Genomic DNA, 19,823 nt, shown 5'->3' on the forward strand with positions numbered 1-19,823 from the left:
CCTTCAAACATGTAAAAAATCATGTAACTGAAATGACAATGATGTTAGTCTTTTTTTTGGCATGTTGTTTCAGGAAACATGTAATTACTTTAATCCAAAGTTCTAGTGACTCAGTGCTATGATTATGCAACTTTCAAAATCCTCAGCTTGACTCACCTCATTAAATCGAAGGTAGCGAGTTTGTATCAGCCCAGAGCTGTCATCATAGTGTAGGCTGCTTTTGCCCATTGTTGTGTGAAAAAGATCTCCGTAAAGATCCAGGAGGAAAAGATGCATTCCTGTTGGAGATCAAGCTAGTGACTAACGTGCCTACGGTCCCGCTCCTGGTGTGTGTCCACTAAACGCTGCAGCTTCCCATTTGGTCCTGCACAGTGCAACTTGGACATTTCAGTAGATTTTGCCTTCACACCGGCAGGTTGCCTTGCATTTCTCTTTGAGCAGTTCATGCTCACAGCCAGCTGTTTTCTTCAGGGAATCACAGTTACTAAGGAGATCTTCATACTCGCAGGTATTGGCTGTCACAAAAACAGAGGAGGTACCTCAGTATCCTTTTCCCCAGTAGCCCCAAAGGAATCCACACATTCAAAGTGTATGAGGTGGGTAGGACTGGGCAAGCAAGTCAGCATCACTTACACTCTAGGAGAGGCCCTTCACTCCCTGAGGGACATAGGAGGTGCCTCACTTGAGCTCACTGATGAATCCATCCCTTTTTATTTTGAACTTGGTGATGTGTTTCTAAAATGATTTTTTTTTAAATTTAATGGAGGGACTGGGGATTGAACCCAGGACCTCGTGCATGCTCATATTAAGCACACACTCTACCACTGAGCTATGCCGCACCCCTCAATATATTTCTAAAATGAATTGCCCTACTTTTCTCCCTTAGCAAAGAGGGTACCATGAAAATACCTGCAGAGTCTTATATGGGAGCCACTAGCCACAAACAGCTATTTAAATTCAAATGATTCTGAATTAGATGAAATTAAAAATTTAGTTCCTCGGTCTTACCAGCCACATTTATAGTGCTCAAAGACCATGTGTGACTAGTGGCTCCTTGTAAGACACAGGCTGACAGAGAAAGGCTCTATTGTGTCATCCTGTTAGACAGCGACCCTTCAGATGCCAAGGCTGTCTTTCAGGAGAAAGTGATTCCAATGGGAAGGTTCCAATGGGAAGATAAAGGTGTGAAATAATGATAGTCTGCCCTCTTTCTAATGTTTCTTCTTGGATGTTCCCCAGGGAGCCCAAACTGAGCACATCTCAAACTAAAGCCATACATACCACAAGGCTGATGGTTCTTGGATGTGGGCTCCCTACGCCCCTCCCATGGTCCCGGGGAAGTGGCTCTCTGACTCCCTCAAGTCATTTAGACAGCAAACATTCTAATCCTTGTCTATCAACCCTGTCTATTTTTCTTCATTCGTTTTGGGAGTAATGCAGTCAAAACATCCAATTTCTTTTTAACCCATTGTTTTTCAAGCCAGAGTTCTAGCTGGCTTCCATCCAGTTGTTTCTACATACCATTGCTAGAAAGCTCTTTCTAAAACATGATTCTGACTTTGCCACACTTTCACTGAAAATCTTTCAACTGAATACTTATTGCTAATAGGATAAATTCCGAGCTCCTTAGCAAATATAGCATTCAGCAGAGGTAGAAATATTCCACTTTTTTTAGTTGACTTTTTTCTTTAGTCGACTTATAGCTTTGATGTCATCAATATTCTGAATGACAGCTCTATAATTCGGTAAGAAAGAATGCTGACTAAAGGGGAATGCATTTAAAAGTCAAAAATCTCGGTGAATGAGCCAACTCTATTATTTGTAATAATTTAAATAAAAGTATCCCAACTGTAAAAAGGCAACTGCTTTTTTTTACTTCTGTTCTTGACAACTTTAGAAATAATATAAATGACATTAATTTCTTTCCTTTCTTTTGCAACAATATGTTTGTGGATTCTATGAACCAACATCATATACAGATTGAATTTTGTCATTAAAAATGTGCACAAAACCACAACCAAATTATGGGGCAAGTGATCATTTATTACATTAATCACCATGCTGCGAATTATACTATAGAGAAAATGTGGTGATCAGCGTGATGCACTCATCTGTACAAAAGAAATGCAGTATTAAGGTCTGCCTCTCTAGGTTGAGCCATAATGTGGTCTCACACCCTTAGATTTATACATTTTGATTCTGTCAAAATAGGAACTTTGGTCTAATGATACTAACGTATCATTAGAACTATTTATCAAATGAACTATTTATCAAAAGTATGAATGTATAGTTAATATTAATGAGCTCTGCCTGGTCACAGAAATGAATGCTAGATGCTTCATTATCTTATATATGGTAATACAGACATACCTCATTTATTGCATTTCACTTTACTGTGCTTTGCAGTATTGTGGTTTTTGTTTTTGGTTTTTTTTTTTTTTACAAATTGAAAGTTTGTAGCAACTTTGCTTCAAGCAAGTCTATTGGAGCCATTTTTCCAAAAGCACTATTATTTTTTTTTTTTGGATTTAAAATTGTATTATTCTATTTTTTTCCAGCTTTGTTGAGGTATGATTGGCAAATAATCATGATGGATATTTAAGATGTAGAATCCAAAGCATTATTTTTAAATTAAGGTATGTACATTATTTTAGACACACTGCTATTACACACTTAATAGACTACAGTGTAGCGTAATCATAGTTTTCTGTGCACTGGGACACCAAAAAATTTGTGACTCACTTTGTAGTGACATTTTCCTTCTTGCAGTGGTCGGGAACAACATCTCTGAGATAAGCCTGTTTTCTTTTCATTACAAATAATATGTAGTTACTGAAGTGTGTAAAATGTTTTACTTAAACACACTCTATTGAGAAATCTCCTTGTCTTTTGCGTAAAGACATTATTGGAACTGTTTACTTTGGAAGATTTCTTAATCCGTAAAAAGAAAGTAAAATATCAATTCTTGGTTATAATAGCAAGTTAATCACTTCCAACTTACTGCATAGACCATTGTCGCAGTTACCAGGGCAGCTGGCACAAGGCGTTCCTTGTTGGTAAGGGGTATTCTTTTTATTCACATTATTGCCACTGAAATTTAAAATACACAGTGTTAAATATTTTCCACATAGCTGTTTAGTTGCCAGGGGCAACATCAATCACTAAACATAGCTATTAAATGTGTTTAGCGACGTGAACAACACTGAAAAAGCACAATTCCCAACGGGTGATACAGGTAACATTCACATTAAGGAAGTACTTCACAGGTGCTGAGCCATCTCCTTGACTATAATTCTTCATGCTGAGCAACTAGACTGGCATAAATAGTCTCAAGTTTTCAGAATAAAGTTTGTTACACCAACACACGGTCTCCCAGTAGACTCGTCACATCAGTAAGGCTGTGCACCCCAGTGCACTGGCTAGAGGTAAACATATCCCTCAGAGAGACAGAGGAGGGTCCTTGGAGGCAGGGAGTGGCAAGATGGAAAAGAACATTCACTATTACAATATAATTTTATATTTGGAAGAGGATAAATACCATAATTACTCTAATATGAGCTGGGGAAAGTAATACTCCAGTATATATATATTTTAATTTCTAGATGGAGTAGTGATATTTAGTGGTGCTTGTGTTGGTGGGTCAGTGAGAGCTGGGGAAGGTTTGTGAGTTTCCAGGAGTGGTGTGTGAGAGTTTTATGTTTACCAAAAAAGGAATGTTCGTTAAAAAATGTTTTGATCAACACCAATATCCTGGATGAAATCACCTTACAGTGACTAACTTGTAACTGATTGATGATCATTATCTTGTTGATCATTGATTTAATTCATCTGAAAATACACGGGAGTCCAAACCTCAACAGTGCTAAGTGGGCCAACAGCCAAAGACATTCTTCCATTCTTTTCTCTAGTTCAGTGAGCATCCTATAAGCTTTTCTTTGAACTGTTAATCATGTCAAGTGCTTATCTCCATTTCATTAGGGTTTTCCCCTGGGGTCTTATTTTGTTCTTTCCTTTGAAACATAGTCCTGTCTCATTTTAGTTGACTTTTGTTTTTTATTTGAGTTACATGAAACAGCCACCTCTTGGTTTTGAAGGAGTGGCCTGGGTGTGGAAGCATCCTCGGTGATTGCTTGTGCCTGGGGGCTTTGGCAGGCCAGCGAGAGCTGGAGTGGACCATGCCAGGGGCAGTCCCTGGGGAGTGCTGTGCTTGAGGCTGCCCTGGTGTGACAGCTGGGGCAGGTGTGGACTGGGAGGTATCCCTAGGGGACCCAAACACTGGTGCTTACTGGTGCCTCTGACCCCAGAGAGGGCTCAGCAGTTCCCTGCTCACATGAATTTCCTTCTGTATAGTCTAGGGGCTTTTCTTTTCATTTCTTTTTTTTTTGACATTTTTTATTGATCTATAATCATTTTGCAATGTTGTGTCAAATTCCAATGTAGAGCACAATTTTTCAGTTATACATGAACTTATATATATTCATTGTCACATTTTTTTCTCTGTGAGCTACTATAAGATCTTGTATATATTTCCCTGTGCTATAAGTATAATCTTGTTTATCTATTCTACATTTTGAAATCCCAGTCTATCCCTTCCCATCCCTCGCCTCCTTGGAAGCCGCAAGTTTGTATTCTATGTCTATGAGTCTGTTTCTGTTTTGTATTTATGTTTTTTTTTTTTTTTTTTTAGATTCCACTTATGAGTGATCCCATATGGTATTTTTCTTTATCTTTCTGGCTTACTTCACTTAGAATGACATTCTCCAGGAACATCCATGTTGCTGCAAATGTCATTATGTTGTCGGTTTTTATGGCTGTATAGTATTCCATTGTATAAATATACCACAGCTTCTTTATCCAGTCATCTGTTGATGGACATTTAGGCTGTTTCCATGTCTTGGCTATTGTAAATAGTGCTGCTGTGGACATTGGGGTGCAGGTGTCATTTTGAAGTAGGGTTCCTTCTGGATATATGCCCAGAAGCGGGATTCTTGGGTCATATGGTAAGTCTATTCCTAGTCTAAGTGCTTTTAAAATTGCTGGGGTTTTTCTGTTTTTTGTTTTGTTTTGTTTTGTTTTTGCTGTCTGTACGCAGATCCCTCACTTATATCCCCCTACTGCAGGTCACTGCAATGGTGATGGGGTTCTCAGGGACACAGTGTCTCCATCTTTCCTACCCATTTCTGTGTGGTTCTTCTATGTACAGTAGTAGCTGCTAAATCAGCCCTCAGGTCTTCTTTAGGAGGAGTCGCTCTATACGTAGGTGTAACTCAGTGTGTCTGTGGGAGGAGGTGAGCTCAGTGTCTTCCTTGTCTGCCATATTGTCCTTACCCAAATGACCTGTCAATTCTTTTTACTAAACTCTGAGGGCATAGCTCAGTGTTAGAGTGCATGCACAAAGTCCTGGGTTTAATCCCCAGTACCTCCATTAAAAAAATAAATAAATAAAAGGTGTTCGTCGGAAGAGGACTTTGGAGGTCATACTTCTCAAACTGGAGTTCATATCCCTGGGTTATCTATAGTATCAAATAAAGCTTGTCAGAGCCTTGGTTTGGGGGGGCCCCTGCCCATAGTGGTAAGGAATATCAAATTTTAAAAGAAATGAAAACTAACGGATATGCTGAGGTTAGATCTTTCGTGTATCTGAAGGATTTATTGTGGATAACTTCAAACTTGTTGCTTGATGGAAGAGCATGTTTCCTGCTATAAATCATGACCTTAAGGGATTTTTCATTGTGGAGTTTTTTTGTGAAAACATCTGAGAAACAAAAGCTTAAGATGTTACCTTTTCCTGGACCCTGACATGTCTTAAAGATATCTAGAAAAACTTTTGAGAACCAAGAGAATGAATCATTTCTAATGGTAATAATATAAGTATTTTTTTTAGATAAGTAGGAGTAGGAACGTTTTTGCAAAAAGGGCTGAAATCACAATTTGCCGTCCCTTATATTCCATCCACTACCGTCCTTCCTTAACCATCAAGCCTCCACCCTTCAAGAGTGTGAAATTAATGAGAACTGATGACACCGGATCTAGGGAAATGCACACTGCATGTGCTCAGGGACTAACCCTGAGCCCTAGGGAAAGGCAACTGAGAGAAAAGACATCACTTTATAATTGAGGAAAGAAGAGTTTCAGATTTTACTCTTGGACCTGAGAACCTGTTCTCTTCTCTGATAAATTGAAAGACATATTCCTTCCCTTTAATAAAATATGCTTTCTGTTTTGATTGGTTTTATAATATATGAGCATTTAAAAATATTGAATTGCAGGTGGAATTATTGGCATTAGACTTTAAAGTGCATACTTACGCGGGACAATATTGGCAAACATAGTAATATTTAAGACTCTCTTGATTGGGGCAATAAGCAATTCCACATCCAACGAGGTAAGATGAGTACCAGACAAGCTGCAAATCCGTAAGAGAGTATGTGAGTATGTTAAAGAAGAGGGAAAAATATTTAAAAAAAAATAGCAAATGTAAAACTGAAAAAAAAAATACGACTATTGCAGTTGGTAGCCAGCTACCTTATGGAAATATCTAATTATTGAAACAAAGTCACAAACTTTAAAAATATTAACTTTCATGTACACTCACCCCTTTATCCATTTATAATATTGGAAAAGTAGAGTGTGCTTCCCTATCAAGGATTTTGCAGGCCGCGGGAAAAAAAATGACAGCTCTTGAGGAAGTACCAGCCCACCTGTCAGGACTGTGTTATACTCAAGCTCTTCCCCCAAATTGAACACCATAGTTAGTCTTAATTTAGAGGAACTTTCTATACGAGAACACGTGCGGCAGAGACCTTTCATTTTTTCCACGCACCTGGGTATAATGTCCAACGACCGCGCTGGGACTCTTCTGTCCTGCGCCGTAGACAAAATTGTGGCGTTCTTCATACCAGCTTTGGATCGCATCTGACCAGGCAACAGGGTCACTTGACATGTAGAGATTCTCGCCACATTTTGTACCTAAGCACGAACAGATCATTCGTGAAGAAAGCGATAAAGCAGGCCATGGCAGAAGAAATCAACTACGTGAACACAAGGCTGCCACCCTTCCAACACCGAGCCGCAGTGCCTAGACTCGCTAGCTGCTAAGACCTGAAAAAGGTGCTTCTGTTCCTTATCAGCTGCAAAGTGGGACAGAAGACGGATCCACCTAGCACGTGGAGGCTGGCCTCAGCCTGCAGACTTTGAACAGGTTGAGAGGACCTCATTCAAAATGCCTTCTCCCTCTTGATTGTCAGAGATGCACTTTTTCACGTTAAATTCCTTCCATGTGGAATTAATGCCTTGTGAGCTCTCAGCTTTGTATTGTAAGCTTGCAAAAGGCAGCAGCCCACTTTTCTTCTTTCTCTCCTCCTCTTACCCACCCTCAGCAGAGATTTTTCACCTATAGGAACCTGAATAAATGTTTTTATGACTATGATTTTGTGTGAACTTTGAAAAAAAAAATTACAGGCAGTCTTTAAGAGCTCCCATCAAGAGGCAAGTGACATTACGAGTGATGACACTTTTCAAACTTGTACATCTTCCCTTAATAAATACATCCTAATGTCTGTTAGGTCCAAGAGCGTTAGGAAGGAAGGGCCTTGCAGAGGGTGACCTTAGCACAGTGGTAGAAAGGAATCTCTGGAGTCTCCTTCCCCCAGTAGACACACGGATTTAGCAACAATTCATGAACAAATTGCCCTTGTGGGAAATCCAAAAACAACATTCAAGGCTTCCATGCCCTGAAGGATATGAAACCGGACTTACTGAAGTCGGTAGGGAGACTGGAAAATCCCTACCTTCCACACAGTGCCACGATCAGGAGGGAAGGACTTGGTTCATGTGTCCAGCAACCCACCTTTTCCAAAGGGACTCCCCAAAGAACTGGCATCTCTCTCGCCAGTCTTGGAGCACAATCCCATCCCCCCAGGGAGGCAGAGATGGTATTTTGGATTAGTTGATGCCACATTTCGTCTCCCCAGCTCAGCACAGAGCGAGCAGACAGAAACCACAGCTGCCTGCTTCTCCCTGGGGAGGGAAGAAGTTGGTTTGGACATCCAATGCCACATAGTTTTCTCAGAGGCTGCCCGAAGGGCTGGTTCTGACTTGCCTGCTCTGGAATGGTAAGGAGACCCAGCGTAAACCAGCTGCCCTGGACTGGTGAGAACAGAGACAGATCTGGGCTGGCAGTTACCATAGCCTCCCCTGGTCCAGGTTCAGAGTGAGCAGACAAAACACCATAGCTCCCGGCCTCACCCTGGGGAGGGAAAGAGTTGGATGAAACATCCAGAGAGCCATCTTTCCAGGGGGCTGCCTGAGGGACTGACTAAGGATCCTTTCTGAATACAGTGGATGCGAGCAAACATTCCTCCAAAAAAGATGTACAGGTGGCCAGAAGGTATATAAAAGGGTGCTCAGCATCACTAAATCATCAGGAGAATGCAAATCAAAGCCACAGTGAGATATGACCTTACACCTGTCAGGATGGCTATTATCAAAAAAAAAAATCAAACCCCAAAAGACAGCAAGTGATGGTGAGGATGTGGAAAACGTGGAATCCTTGTACGTTGTTGGTGAGGGTGCAAAATGGTGCTGCTGCTGTGGGAAGTGGTACGGAGGCTCCTTAAAAAAATTAAAAGTAGAACTACCAAATGATCCAGCAATCTCACGTCTGAGTATTTATCCAGAAGAACTGCAATCAGGATCTCAAAGAGACATTTGCAATCCCATGTTCGTCACAGCACTATTCACGATAGCCAAGATGTGGGCACAACCTACATGTTCATCAACAAGTAAGTGGACAGACAGAATGCAGTATAGACACACAACGGAATGTCATTCAACCTTGGAAAAAAAGGAAATTCTGCAGCATGCAACAGCATGGATGAACCTTAAGGACATTTTTCTAAGTCAAATAAACTCGTCACAGAAAGACAACCAGGGCATGATTCCAGTAACAGGAAGTATCTCAGATAGTCAGATTCATAGATCAAAGAGTGAAATGGTTGCTGGGGCTGAGAGGGCAGGAGGATGGATAGTCACTATCAGTGAGTGCAAACTTCCAGGTAAGTAAGTTGAATAGGTTCTAGATATCTGATGTACAACATTACACCTCTACTCAATGATAGTGTATTGTACGCTTAAAATTTCTTAAGAAGGCAGATCTCATGTTAAGGGTTCTTAGCACCATTAAAGTGTTTTTAAAAAAAATTAAAAGAAAAACAAGTGTTCTTATCACAATAATATTAATTTAAAAAAGAAAGAAGTGCCCTGCAGTCCAGAAAATTTTCCCTACCTTTACAGCGCTCACTTAATATCTCTATTTTGGTGACTTGAAATATAATGTCCACATGCTGCTTAGAGAGAGCAGAAACTGTTCTTGGGTATCTCCTTTGATAGGAAAGGACAGAAACTAAGGACCTAGCAGTAGATGTGGGTCTTTAAGACCATTCGTTTCAATTTTCTACTGAATGCAATCATCTTAGTTTCATTATAATGTTAGCACCAACGGTATAAACAATAATAGTTCTACTGGAATAACAGGTAAATTACTCACTAATTTCAGTTTGGGCTTGCCTATGTGCATGTCATGCTTGATAATGTAAACAAATATTTTATGTAAAGTTTACGCATGTAAGTTTTTTCTTTCATAGTTTTTATCATCCTTGGTATGTCTTATAGTTTTCTGAGTCTAATATATTATCCTACATATTATAGGCACACAGCCCATACAAAATACAGTTTGTTATTAAAAATTTTTTAAATGAGCCAACATACCTAAAGTATTCATCCTGATTAATAAGAGCTTTAATATTTTTAAAGTCAAATTCAGGAACAATTCAACATCATTCAATACATTTTGTGAATGCAAAATACACAGGTTTCAAAACACCAAATAGCAACGCAGTCTCACAAAAAGGGCAGTGGGTTGGGAATCAGAAAGCCTGGCGAACTTCCCAATATATGACACCACTGCCGGCTGTGTCCTGGCATCACTCACTCCTTCTGCATCCTTAGTTTCTAATCGTTAAGATCAGAAAAATGATTGTACATGATCTCTCTGCTCACGAGCTGGTTAAGGGGAACAGAGGAGATACTGCTTAAGAGATCATCTGCATCATGTAAACAACAAGCACAAAATAGTACTTAGAATGAGTATCTCTATACAGATACTTCGCTTTTAAAAAATGCAGCAACAGAAGCAACATGTATTCACAGTCTTCGTAACGCAACATCCCAGCATGGTCCATTCGGTTTTGTCTGCCCAGGGTTATTTATTTGCTCATTTATTCAACAGACGTGGACTAATTAACGTACTGGTCTTTCGGTCGTCTGGATTGCTGTGTTCTAAAGTGCACTTGTTTGCCCACTTCTGGGCATTTGCTGTGGCATCTCTGCTCCATTCCTAAATGTCACAAGAAAAAGAAATACACACAGGTTCAGCTCCATGATGTACGTGCTTTGTAATCTGATTGGGAGGCTGGTGTGAGCCACTCTAAAGCTTCTGTAGCTGTGTTATCTAGCTGTTGTTGGTATTAAAGTATCTTGCTTGTTTTTTTAAATTTATTTTTTCCTGAAATATATATATATATATATATTTATTATTTGTTATATATATATTTATAATATATTTGTTATATATTTATATTTGTATTATATATACACACACACATATATTTGTTTGGGGTTTTGTGTGTTTTATCTACCTCGGTGCCAGTGTCCACACAAAGAGAAGTCCACAGGTGATCTGTCTGATGAGAGGAATACCTAACACAGTATTCTCACTATGACAGCACAACAGCCATGGAATACGAATTAACATGTGAAGCCATCTAATTACATTTCAGTGGTAACAGGCTGACCTAGGCTATTCCACTGGTAGCCCATTGTGTCCATCTGGGAGACCTTTATGGACTATTCTCTGGAAAATGGGCTATTAATTACCCTAACTGGCATTGATTCCCAAAGGATAGGAAGTTTCTGTATTTTAGACTTGGAAAGACAGTGCACAAAACATGTAATGGTTTCACATTTGGTGTCTGAAGATTTAGCTGCTAATTCTGCCTTCCCAGCTTAATAGCCTGGTAACCTTGGTAAGTTATTTAACCATTATAAAGGAAAATTCATTTCCGCCCTGCCCATAACACAGCTGAATGAAATAGCAAAATAAACACAGCACTTTGTAAGGTTGCAGCTGCCTGCTCCTACCACCGCTGGTTCACAGCGCTTTCTTTGTGTTCCTGCTTCTTACCATCTTTAGCATGTTCCTGGCAGGTGGAGACACGGACCTCCTTAGTTCGTTGTGTTTATTTACAATCTCTCTTTGGACTTCCGTTTGAGTGGTTAACAAAGCAGTAAAGGATGGATCCTAAAAGGAAATTAAATCAGGGTTATTTTTTTTAAACATTTTCGAAAATTGCATTTAAGAATGATAAGGTAATTCCAGGGATCAGAGATCACTTTACAAAAGCATTCAGTTCAAGCCACTATGAGTTGCTAAGCATGCCAGTGAATTGAGCCAAAGCAATGACAAATAATAGGAAGGAAGTGGTTTGAAGCTTTGAGAGTGAGGATGTGATTCATGGCATGACAAATTAAAAACTCTCCTGATGCCACAAATGCCAGTTTCTAGTTTCAAGGGGACTCTCAAGGTGATTTTTCTAGACATACAATGGATGATCATGTTTTGTACTATTTTATGATGCTGTGTACAGAGGTACACAGTGAGAACATTAAGACAGTTGGTTCTCATTTAATCAGGCGGCAGCAGAATAACTGGACCTCAAGATTCATCAGGACGTTAAGGGGAACTTTGACCTGACGTGGTGTCTGCTTTGAGAGAAAGAATATATTTAGAATGTATTTAGAGAAAGAATATTTAGGGTCAGGAGAAGTAAAATGATTCTTCCTGTTATAGGTAGATTATATGGGGTCGTTCAAAAAAATATTTAAAAATACTAAAAAAAAAAAAAAAACCAAAAAAACCTCCAAGACAATTTGGAGGAAGCAAAGCCATGCAATTAATGGACTATTGCTGACTATTCTTTTAGTAACAGAAATGTAATTAATAGGATATTAAATCAGGTGCTGCAATTTTTGGTGTATCTGTGTGCGTGTGTGTGTGTGTGTGTGTGGCGGGGGAGGTGATGGGTCCTAAACCCTGGAGATGGAGTAGGGTGTGTGAATTATTCCCACAAGGTCCAGCAATTTGATGGCCTAAATTTACATGGAGGTCTGACGTTCTAGGAGCGTAAGTAAGAAATGAGGGTTTTTTTTAGAAAATAAAGAGACAGGATCTTTGTTGATTTTCCCCTGACACCCTGGGACACGTTATTCTCTACTCCCTCCAGTCCTGAGTTCCCTCAAAGCTCTGCAAATGCTGTGAACATGGGCCTGGCCACATCTGATTGCCACTAGATCATTCTGCGTCCATTTCTCCTGCCTGCTTGTATGTTCCTGAGGACAGGGACCAATACTGAGTGCATTGCACCCACTAACGGGGCACATTCCCAGCTACTAACTTCTAACTGAGGAGGGATGCACATGGGAAGTCAGTAGTGGCCGATCTCTGCTTTACGTCAAAGCAAAAATAACATCCTTGGATATTTTCTCCCTCAAAAATCTTAAAGTATTTTCAAAACACATCAACATTTGATCCCTGAAAAAGGAGAAGTAATTATTTCCTGTTTCTTACCCCATCTTGCTCTGTAGATAATAATTCTATTGAAAATGTGACCTTTTAAAAAAATAAGTTTCAGTAAAGTTTATTAGGTGGCAGGAAATAGGAAGTGTTGAGAATACAATGGATCAAATATGGTGTCTTATCTAGCCCTAAAGTGTTTATACTGGATCGGCAACAGGGCATAAGTAAACATTGTAAAACCACCTGATAACTGAAATGACAGGAAGGATCTGATACAGGGGAAGGAGGGATTCATTCTTCTTGATTGAGGTCAGAAAAGGCTTCACAAAACATAGCCTGGATTGAGGTATGAAAGATGGGCAGTATTTTCTAGGCATCTTGAGAACGTACCTTCTGGGTGGAGGTGTATAGAACATCTGATCTAACATTTAGTGGTGCAAAAGACCCCATGATATCTCCCTTTTAATTTTTTTTTTTTTTATTGTAAATGAAGGCCAGGAGACGGAGCAGACAGGTAACAAAGGGCCTGGAAAAAACCATGGAAGGAAATCTTTAGGAAAGAGACTGGGAAGATAGCAAACTAATTAATTGAAGCCCTGGGTGATGAACCAATTGTCTTCAGATTGAAACTTTGATGACGGTAACAGAATGAGATGTATTTGTGAATGCTAAATTAACTGAGGTTAAGCCCAGTGTCAAAATTCTCTGGTCTGAGGAGTCCTAGCTAATCTTGTACGCCCAGAGTCAAAGGAGGGTGTGGGAACAGACAGCGATGACCAAAACTCCCCACATTCAGAGGTTCTCTGACCAGGAGGTGGACACCTCGTACGGGCATCTACACACCAATCATTGGAGACAATGATTGAGCCTGTTCTTGGGATTGTTAAAGTGATGCAGCATATTCAAAATAGAGGATCTGAGCTCAAGAGTTGGGTTCTCACGTACCAAGTTTATGACTGTTAAAAAACAAAGCAAAACATAACGCTAAGACCTTGAGAGTCAGAATTTAATATAAAAGCAAGTATAATTTTATCACACAGTAATGATGAATGTCAAATGTGGTATGTGAAGGAGTTGTGCTAATTTAAGGTTATACAAATAGAATATTAACTTTCTGTGGGGATCACATTCGAATGAATTAAGTAAATGGAAATCAGAAAAGATGTTGGGGGAGGAGGACTACCATTAGCTTTTTAAACTCGTAGACCAGCGTATCCATTAGAAATATAATTCAAGAAAATATGTAATTTTAGCTTTGTGGTGGTCACATGAAACATACAAACAGGTGATATTAATTTAAATAATTTATTTTATTTGTAATGGGTTCAGTGATAGTCCACAAAAATGACGTGCTCATGTCCTAACCCCCAAAATCTGTGAATGTGAACTTATGTGGGAAAAGGGTCTTCACAGATATAATTAAGTTCAGAATCTCAAGATGAGATCACCCTGGATTATCCAAATGGGCCCTAAATCCTAAATGACAAGTGTCTTTATGAGAGACACAGTGGGGAGAAGGTGAAGGGAAGACAGAGGCAGAGACTGGAGTGATGCATCCACAAACCAAGCAACCCCTAGGATTGGTGGAAGCCGCCAGAAGTTAGGAGACAGACATGGAGTGGATTCCCTCTTAGGTCCTCCAGAGGGTGCGTGGCCCTGCTGATACCCTGATGTCAGACTTCTGGCCTCCAGAACTGAGAGGGAATACATTCCCATTGTGCTAAGCCACCAAACTTGTGCTAATGTCTTAAAACAGTCCTAAGGACCTAATACATTATTTAATTAGGGTATCATTTCATCATGAACTCAGTATAAAAATAATGATTTTTTTTTTTTGGTACTAAATCTTTGAAATCCGTTGTGTATTTTATACCAACGGTACACCTGGTTTTGGAAAAGCCACCCTTCAAGTCTTCAATAGCCATAAGTGACTGGTGGCTACTGTACTGGACAACTCACCCTTAACCTTTTCATCTAGATAATTGCAATAAAGTGCTCTGAGTGACCAGTGACAACTTTGTGATGTACCAGACCCTCACTCCTTGCATTCTCAAAGTGCTTTGCCATCTCACCGAGCTGGATAGCTCTGGAAAGATTTTCCACTTTGACCTTACCTTTCCTTCGGTGGGGAAAGATGGCAGCAGGACTGCAGCCAGAAACAACACCAGTGGGAGTAGAGCCATTGCTAGGAAGTTAAGGAGAAAAGAACAAAGATCTGCACTGGGAGCTGTGGTACCTGGACCTCTAAGAAGGAAAAAAAAAAACAATGTTAGGGTTTTGGTTAATGTAACAAGAGAAGACTGTCCAATCGTGCCAGTAGAATCATCCTGGAACCAACCTTGTCCCTGATAGGGACAATAAAAAATAAACTGAAGAACGTGCCTGTTGCCCTTGAAGTACACCTATAAAGGCTAGGGACACACCACCTTCTGTCCCCCCATTTCTGGTGCTCCTAAGCCCATCGGAAAGAAAATATGGGAAAAAATCTGGTCTCTCCACAGTTCATGATGATACCTCATTGATCATTCATCTCAGTTGTGGGGCAACGTTTCTTTTCAGTGTGTACCATCTCTCAGTTTCCTCTTCTCTATGGAAAGAGCTGTTTGTCCTTTTATTTACACACACTTTGAATCGAGATTCCAGGGTTGTGATTACACAGAAATGTGCAAAACACTTTATTAGTAGTTATTTCTCCAGTGGAGGCACTAGAAATTATGTTTATTCTATTCCTTGTCTATAAAGTCAAATTTCCCAGTGTAGGGGGAAAAAAATACAAATAGAACTAATGTATTTGAAAATCTAGCCTGTTCAAATCTGCTGAATCCATGATTGTGTGCAAAGGTCGTTGAATGTCTTCACCAACTTTTTAAAAGTCATTCAGCATTGGGTTGCCCATGTTGTTCTTTCTCAATGTGTCAAGAAATCCTTGGTCCTTTACATGAAGCAACAAGAACACCAACTTTAGGAAGCATTCGTATCCCCACTTCTACCATTAGTCAGATAATTTGCTCACTTTGTAAAGGAAAGGAATGCTGCTTTGATTAGTTTTGTTCCTGGGAGATTGGTGCTCCCAAATTCTTGGAGGGAGGGAAAATTCTAAACAATTTATTTGCGGTACTTCTCAGGCCTCACTGATGTGTAAACAGCCAACAGTGGACACCTTTTCCATGTATTGTCTTTCTCAATAGTGTGATCATCAGAGGGAGAGGAATAAACACATATTGACAGTGTATGCTAAAACGCAATGTCTGATTTCACTCTGGTACCTTGGTGGGTATGACTGTGTTTTACAGATGAAGGAACTGAGGCTTAAAACAATGAATTAAGGGGGGTTGAGGTAGATCTTAGAGGCAGAGCTCTAGCCTAGCATGCACGAGGTCCTGGGTTCAATCCCCAGCACCTCCATTAAATAACCTAATTACCTCCTCCCAAAAATGGGGTGGGGAGGGCGCCCAAGAACAATGAATTAACCTAAGCTAATGATAAGTACTTAAGTAATGTCAGAAATTAGCCTTCATCCAATTATGATGTCTAAGTCAATGCACATTGAAAGGAAAACATAGTTTCAGCTGGGAAAGAGCAATCATTTTGCAACCCAGTAGAGACACTCCAGCCTTATTTTAACAATTTCTGTGTTAATACATAACTATGTATGTTAGTAGTAAAATCATTAACATGGAAGCATATATAATACATAATAATTGTCATATTTTACATTTTTCTATTAAAGGTAGTTCTAGCAAAATTGTTTCGAAGTCATTGGAACTATTTTAGAATGAGATGTAAAAAATTCACTTGTTTCAACTTGATATAGCGAGTAAAAGTCAAATTAACAAGCTCATTCTCTCAAGAAACATTTATCCATAAAGCTTGAAAATCATGGATAACTTTGTTAAATATAGGATTTTACCATTGGCGAAATAAAAATGATTGACAAAAAAAAAAAGGTTCACATTTAAGTAAATAAATGAGTTATCACTTACCGTTGGTTTTCAGAGCAGGATGAGGTATGTGCTTTATCTGTAGGAAGCAAGAAGGAACAGAGAGGGTTAGAACATTTCTGTTTTAGCAAATTCCAATTGTGCAAGTAAATCCAAGTCTATTCATTTCCAAAATAGAATTTTTCACACCAGGAACTTCACCTTTCCTTGCCAGTTATCTGGCATGGGTTGGGGTATTATCTGGTTTCCACAGAGCTTTTAAAATGAGTGGGTAGGACATGCCCTCGCTCCCTAACTAGCCCGCTCCTCATGCAGGCTAACACCCAGATGCTGCCTTTTTGGTCTGGGATTTTTATGATATCCACTCTTCACTGTGGAGGGAACCAGGATCCTACCCTGCAGCTCAACTCCCGTGGCTCAGCTTTCTATGACTTTTACTTCCCAATTACCAACTTTCTGTAGCTTATTGGATAAGACCTTAGTCTTTGGAAACCATCAATTTTGGGAAATCTTTTCTGAGCTTCAGTTTTCTCTTCTATAAACAGTGGCTTATTGTATCACAGGTTTGCCTCGAACGACAGACGCAAAACACCTAACGCAATGCCTGGCATAGAATACTCCAAAAATGGAAATGCTATTTTTATTATCATCATTTGCAACGAGTGGTAGCTTGCCGAGCTCATAAGCTCTTTTTATAAATGCATGTTGTTTGAATTCCTAGTTTTAGGAATGTTTATAAGATGTTTTTACCTCCAGGTGTCATAGGGAAAAAATCAGTATAATGTAATCAGATATTCAACTGCTCAAAGCCCAGTTCCGCTGGAGACCTTCTGGCTAACTTCAGGAAATGATCTAACATCTGGGCTGTTTTATCCTCATCAGCTCATTGAAAGACCCACACATAAGCCTGGCGATTTTGTATAGCTTAATCATGCCAGAGGTTTGCAGTAGATGACCCACGATTCCATAATTCAACAGCCTGAGGTGCCACATACCCCTCCCTGCCACTCTCCTCTCCCTACTCCCTCCCGCAACCTTTAATCCTTTTAGCTGCAGCAATGAAAGCAGTGACACTTTCGGTGAGCCTCTATTTAAAGAAAAATTGGTATGGTATTCCTTTAAACCCAGATTCCCACGCAGTTGAAACATTGGCTGCCATTGTTTTACCTGGATGGATGCAAATGGAAAAGCACTGTGCCCTTTGTGGCAGGTGTTTTAAGACCAGGATGACATGGTTCTTCTGGGGTGTCTACAGGAAGAGCATGATGTATGGTTTCATAACCCTAGAACAAGGAAAAAGAGAACATTTAAAAAGAAGTGAAGAATAGGTCGGTAGTATTAGCAATCTCTGTCACAAACCTGACTCAGCTGCTTCACATTGTTCTCTAATACTTCACTGTATTTATTGGATCTCACCATTAGGACTATAATCTCCTTCTGAGATCAGACTGCGTTTTGGTGTCCTGGTATTTCCTTCAAACACTAACAGAGAAGCATGCTCCTTAAAGAAGTTCCATTGACAGTTGGTTGACTAACTTCCTCAGAACAACGCAGCACATTTTCAAGTGTCCCAGCTCCTGATGTAAGCCCCCAACCCACACACTCTTTAGAAGATAATTTCTACACCTAGTCACGCACATACTGAGTGGATTTGAGGCCAAAGTTCTCAGTTTGATCTCATGAAATGCCACAGTTAGAGATGACATCAGGGTTCTCCTGAGACTCAGAGTGTTTCAGGTAAACAGAATGATTTATCTTTTAAAGTAGGTAAAGAGTTTCAATCGGATACACACAGAGAGGATGTTGAAAGTCTTTGGCGGATGGATGCCCAGCGGCAAAACGGAAGACTCTACGGTTGGTGTGAACTGACCCAGCCCGTGCGCCCACCGGAGAGCCAGAAGAGGACCCCTCGCCCCACAGAGTTTTCTCGCCCCGGTTTTCACCCCACCTCCCCGGCCCTGGGCATTTCCAGTTTCCCAGGCTGCTCTCATTCCTACCCAGGCTCCAGAGCTCAGATCTTCCTGCTGCAGGAGTGGGGGCCGCAGGCACCGACCAACTGCGGCTCGTGCCTCCGGCGGCGGGCGTGAAACACCCCGCCAGCCACGTGCGGGCCACGTCACCGGCTTTATGCCCTCAGCGCAGTCGTCGGCGCCCTGAACTGTTGGCGCATCTTCCCCGTCTCCCTCCGGGGATGCACCGTGAACACCCTACACAGTTTCTCATTGGCATCATTACCATCACCTGATGAGGACAATAAATGTCTGCTCACACGCTTGCGCAGAACAGGAAGAGGAGGATGGAGACGATATCGAGATTCAAGCTGCTGGGGTGGGGGTACTGAAAAAGGCGCCCCTTTCCAAACACGATCTTAACGTGGGTCAGAATTTAAAGAGCAGACTGCAGAAGTCCATAGATACTTGAGTTCGAAGCCCAATACCAGTCTGGCGCTCAGGGTTGCAGAGATGAAGTTGGTATTTTGAAGGTTTTATGGTCTGAAAATTCAAGAAGAGTAACAGGAACAAGTCTTAGAAAAATGCCCAGAATTCCTGATTCACAGCTGCTGGCTTCACAGCAGGTGTTGGTTGAAGACTCCTACCTGGCTTTATGGAGGGTAGATGAGTAATAGATGATTTCCCCCTATGTTTGTAGTTTTCAAGATTGAAAGGAATGAAGTAACTCATTACCTAGAGGATGGGTTGGGTCGAAACATGTCAAACCAAAGATTAGGATCCATCACACACTAGCTGACTGTACCCCATGGAAAGAGGCTTGGCATTTCTCATTCCAACCCTTGAGACTCATGCAGGCGCAACTGTAGCTCTAACTGCCATATTTCACGGTGCTGAGTGCCATTTTCCCTGGACAATGTTAAAATCCCAAGTGGCCAATGTGCAGACTTTATTTTCATCCTTCTTTATTGCTGTTTCAGTTGAGGTTCAAGTACCACTGTCTAAAACGATCTTGGAATTTAGAAGTCACCCTAGACTGCTTTCAATCCAAGTTAACTCCTGACTGTTTTCCTTTCTGAATGTTTATGAACTCTATACCTGGATTTCTCTATCTCATTACTATGTTAGTGGTTTCATTGCACCTTGCTTAGATTATTAAACATTTCAAGTACTTGGACAAAATTACTGCTCAACCTTTTTTTATTTTTAAAGGATTTCCTGCTAGACTGTTGATGGCTTTAATGAGTTATACCTTGATTTGAATATTTTAAAAATTGAAGTATAGTTGATTTACAATGT

General features: G+C 40.3%; 2 protein-coding genes and 1 non-coding gene across 4 annotated transcripts in view; 1 reads left to right on the forward strand and 2 right to left on the reverse strand.

Moving 5' to 3' along the window:
- Positions 1 to 19,823, forward strand: part of LOC123613937 (uncharacterized protein C6orf141) — a 115,182-nt gene that overhangs the window by 67,114 nt on the left and 28,245 nt on the right.
- CRISP2 (cysteine rich secretory protein 2) lies at positions 49 to 19,324 on the reverse strand. 2 transcript variants are annotated; one of them, XM_045509363.2, is made up of 10 exons: positions 18,845 to 19,324; positions 17,743 to 17,858; positions 16,618 to 16,654; positions 14,749 to 14,878; positions 11,243 to 11,359; positions 10,309 to 10,396; positions 6,824 to 6,969; positions 6,309 to 6,406; positions 3,002 to 3,090; positions 49 to 515 (listed from the first exon to the last, which is right to left on the reverse strand). In XM_045509363.2, exons 4-10 carry the CDS (start codon positions 14,815 to 14,817, stop codon positions 388 to 390), a joined length of 735 nt encoding a protein of 244 aa, XP_045365319.1. In that variant the 5' UTR covers positions 14,818 to 14,878; positions 16,618 to 16,654; positions 17,743 to 17,858; positions 18,845 to 19,324; the 3' UTR covers positions 49 to 387. The 2 variants fall into 2 exon arrangements, with proteins under 2 accessions (XP_045365319.1, XP_045365320.1); XM_045509364.2 differs by having other exon boundaries at positions 18,817 to 19,324.
- Positions 762 to 843, reverse strand: TRNAI-AAU (transfer RNA isoleucine (anticodon AAU)). The gene is given in 2 exon segments: positions 762 to 797; positions 804 to 843. It is a non-coding gene; the product is annotated as a tRNA-Ile (tRNA).

The sequence above is a fragment of the Camelus bactrianus genome, chromosome 20 (assembly GCF_048773025.1).
Source record: "Camelus bactrianus isolate YW-2024 breed Bactrian camel chromosome 20, ASM4877302v1, whole genome shotgun sequence".
NCBI classification, from domain to species: Eukaryota; Metazoa; Chordata; class Mammalia; order Artiodactyla; family Camelidae; genus Camelus; species Camelus bactrianus.

Bases quoted from the DNA above. Each gene is read 5' to 3' on its own strand.
- CRISP2 (XM_045509363.2), bottom strand. From the start codon at position 14,817: ATGGCTCTACTCCCACTGGTGTTGTTTCTGGCTGCAGTCCTGCTGCCA. The intron at 10,397-11,242 runs GTAAGAAGCAGG...TGTGACATTTAG, and splicing joins CCAGGAACATGCTAAAGATG to GAATGGAGCAGAGATGCCAC. The intron at 6,407-6,823 runs GTGCGTGGAAAA...ACGGATTTGCAG, and splicing joins TCGTTGGACATTATACCCAG to CTTGTCTGGTACTCATCTTA.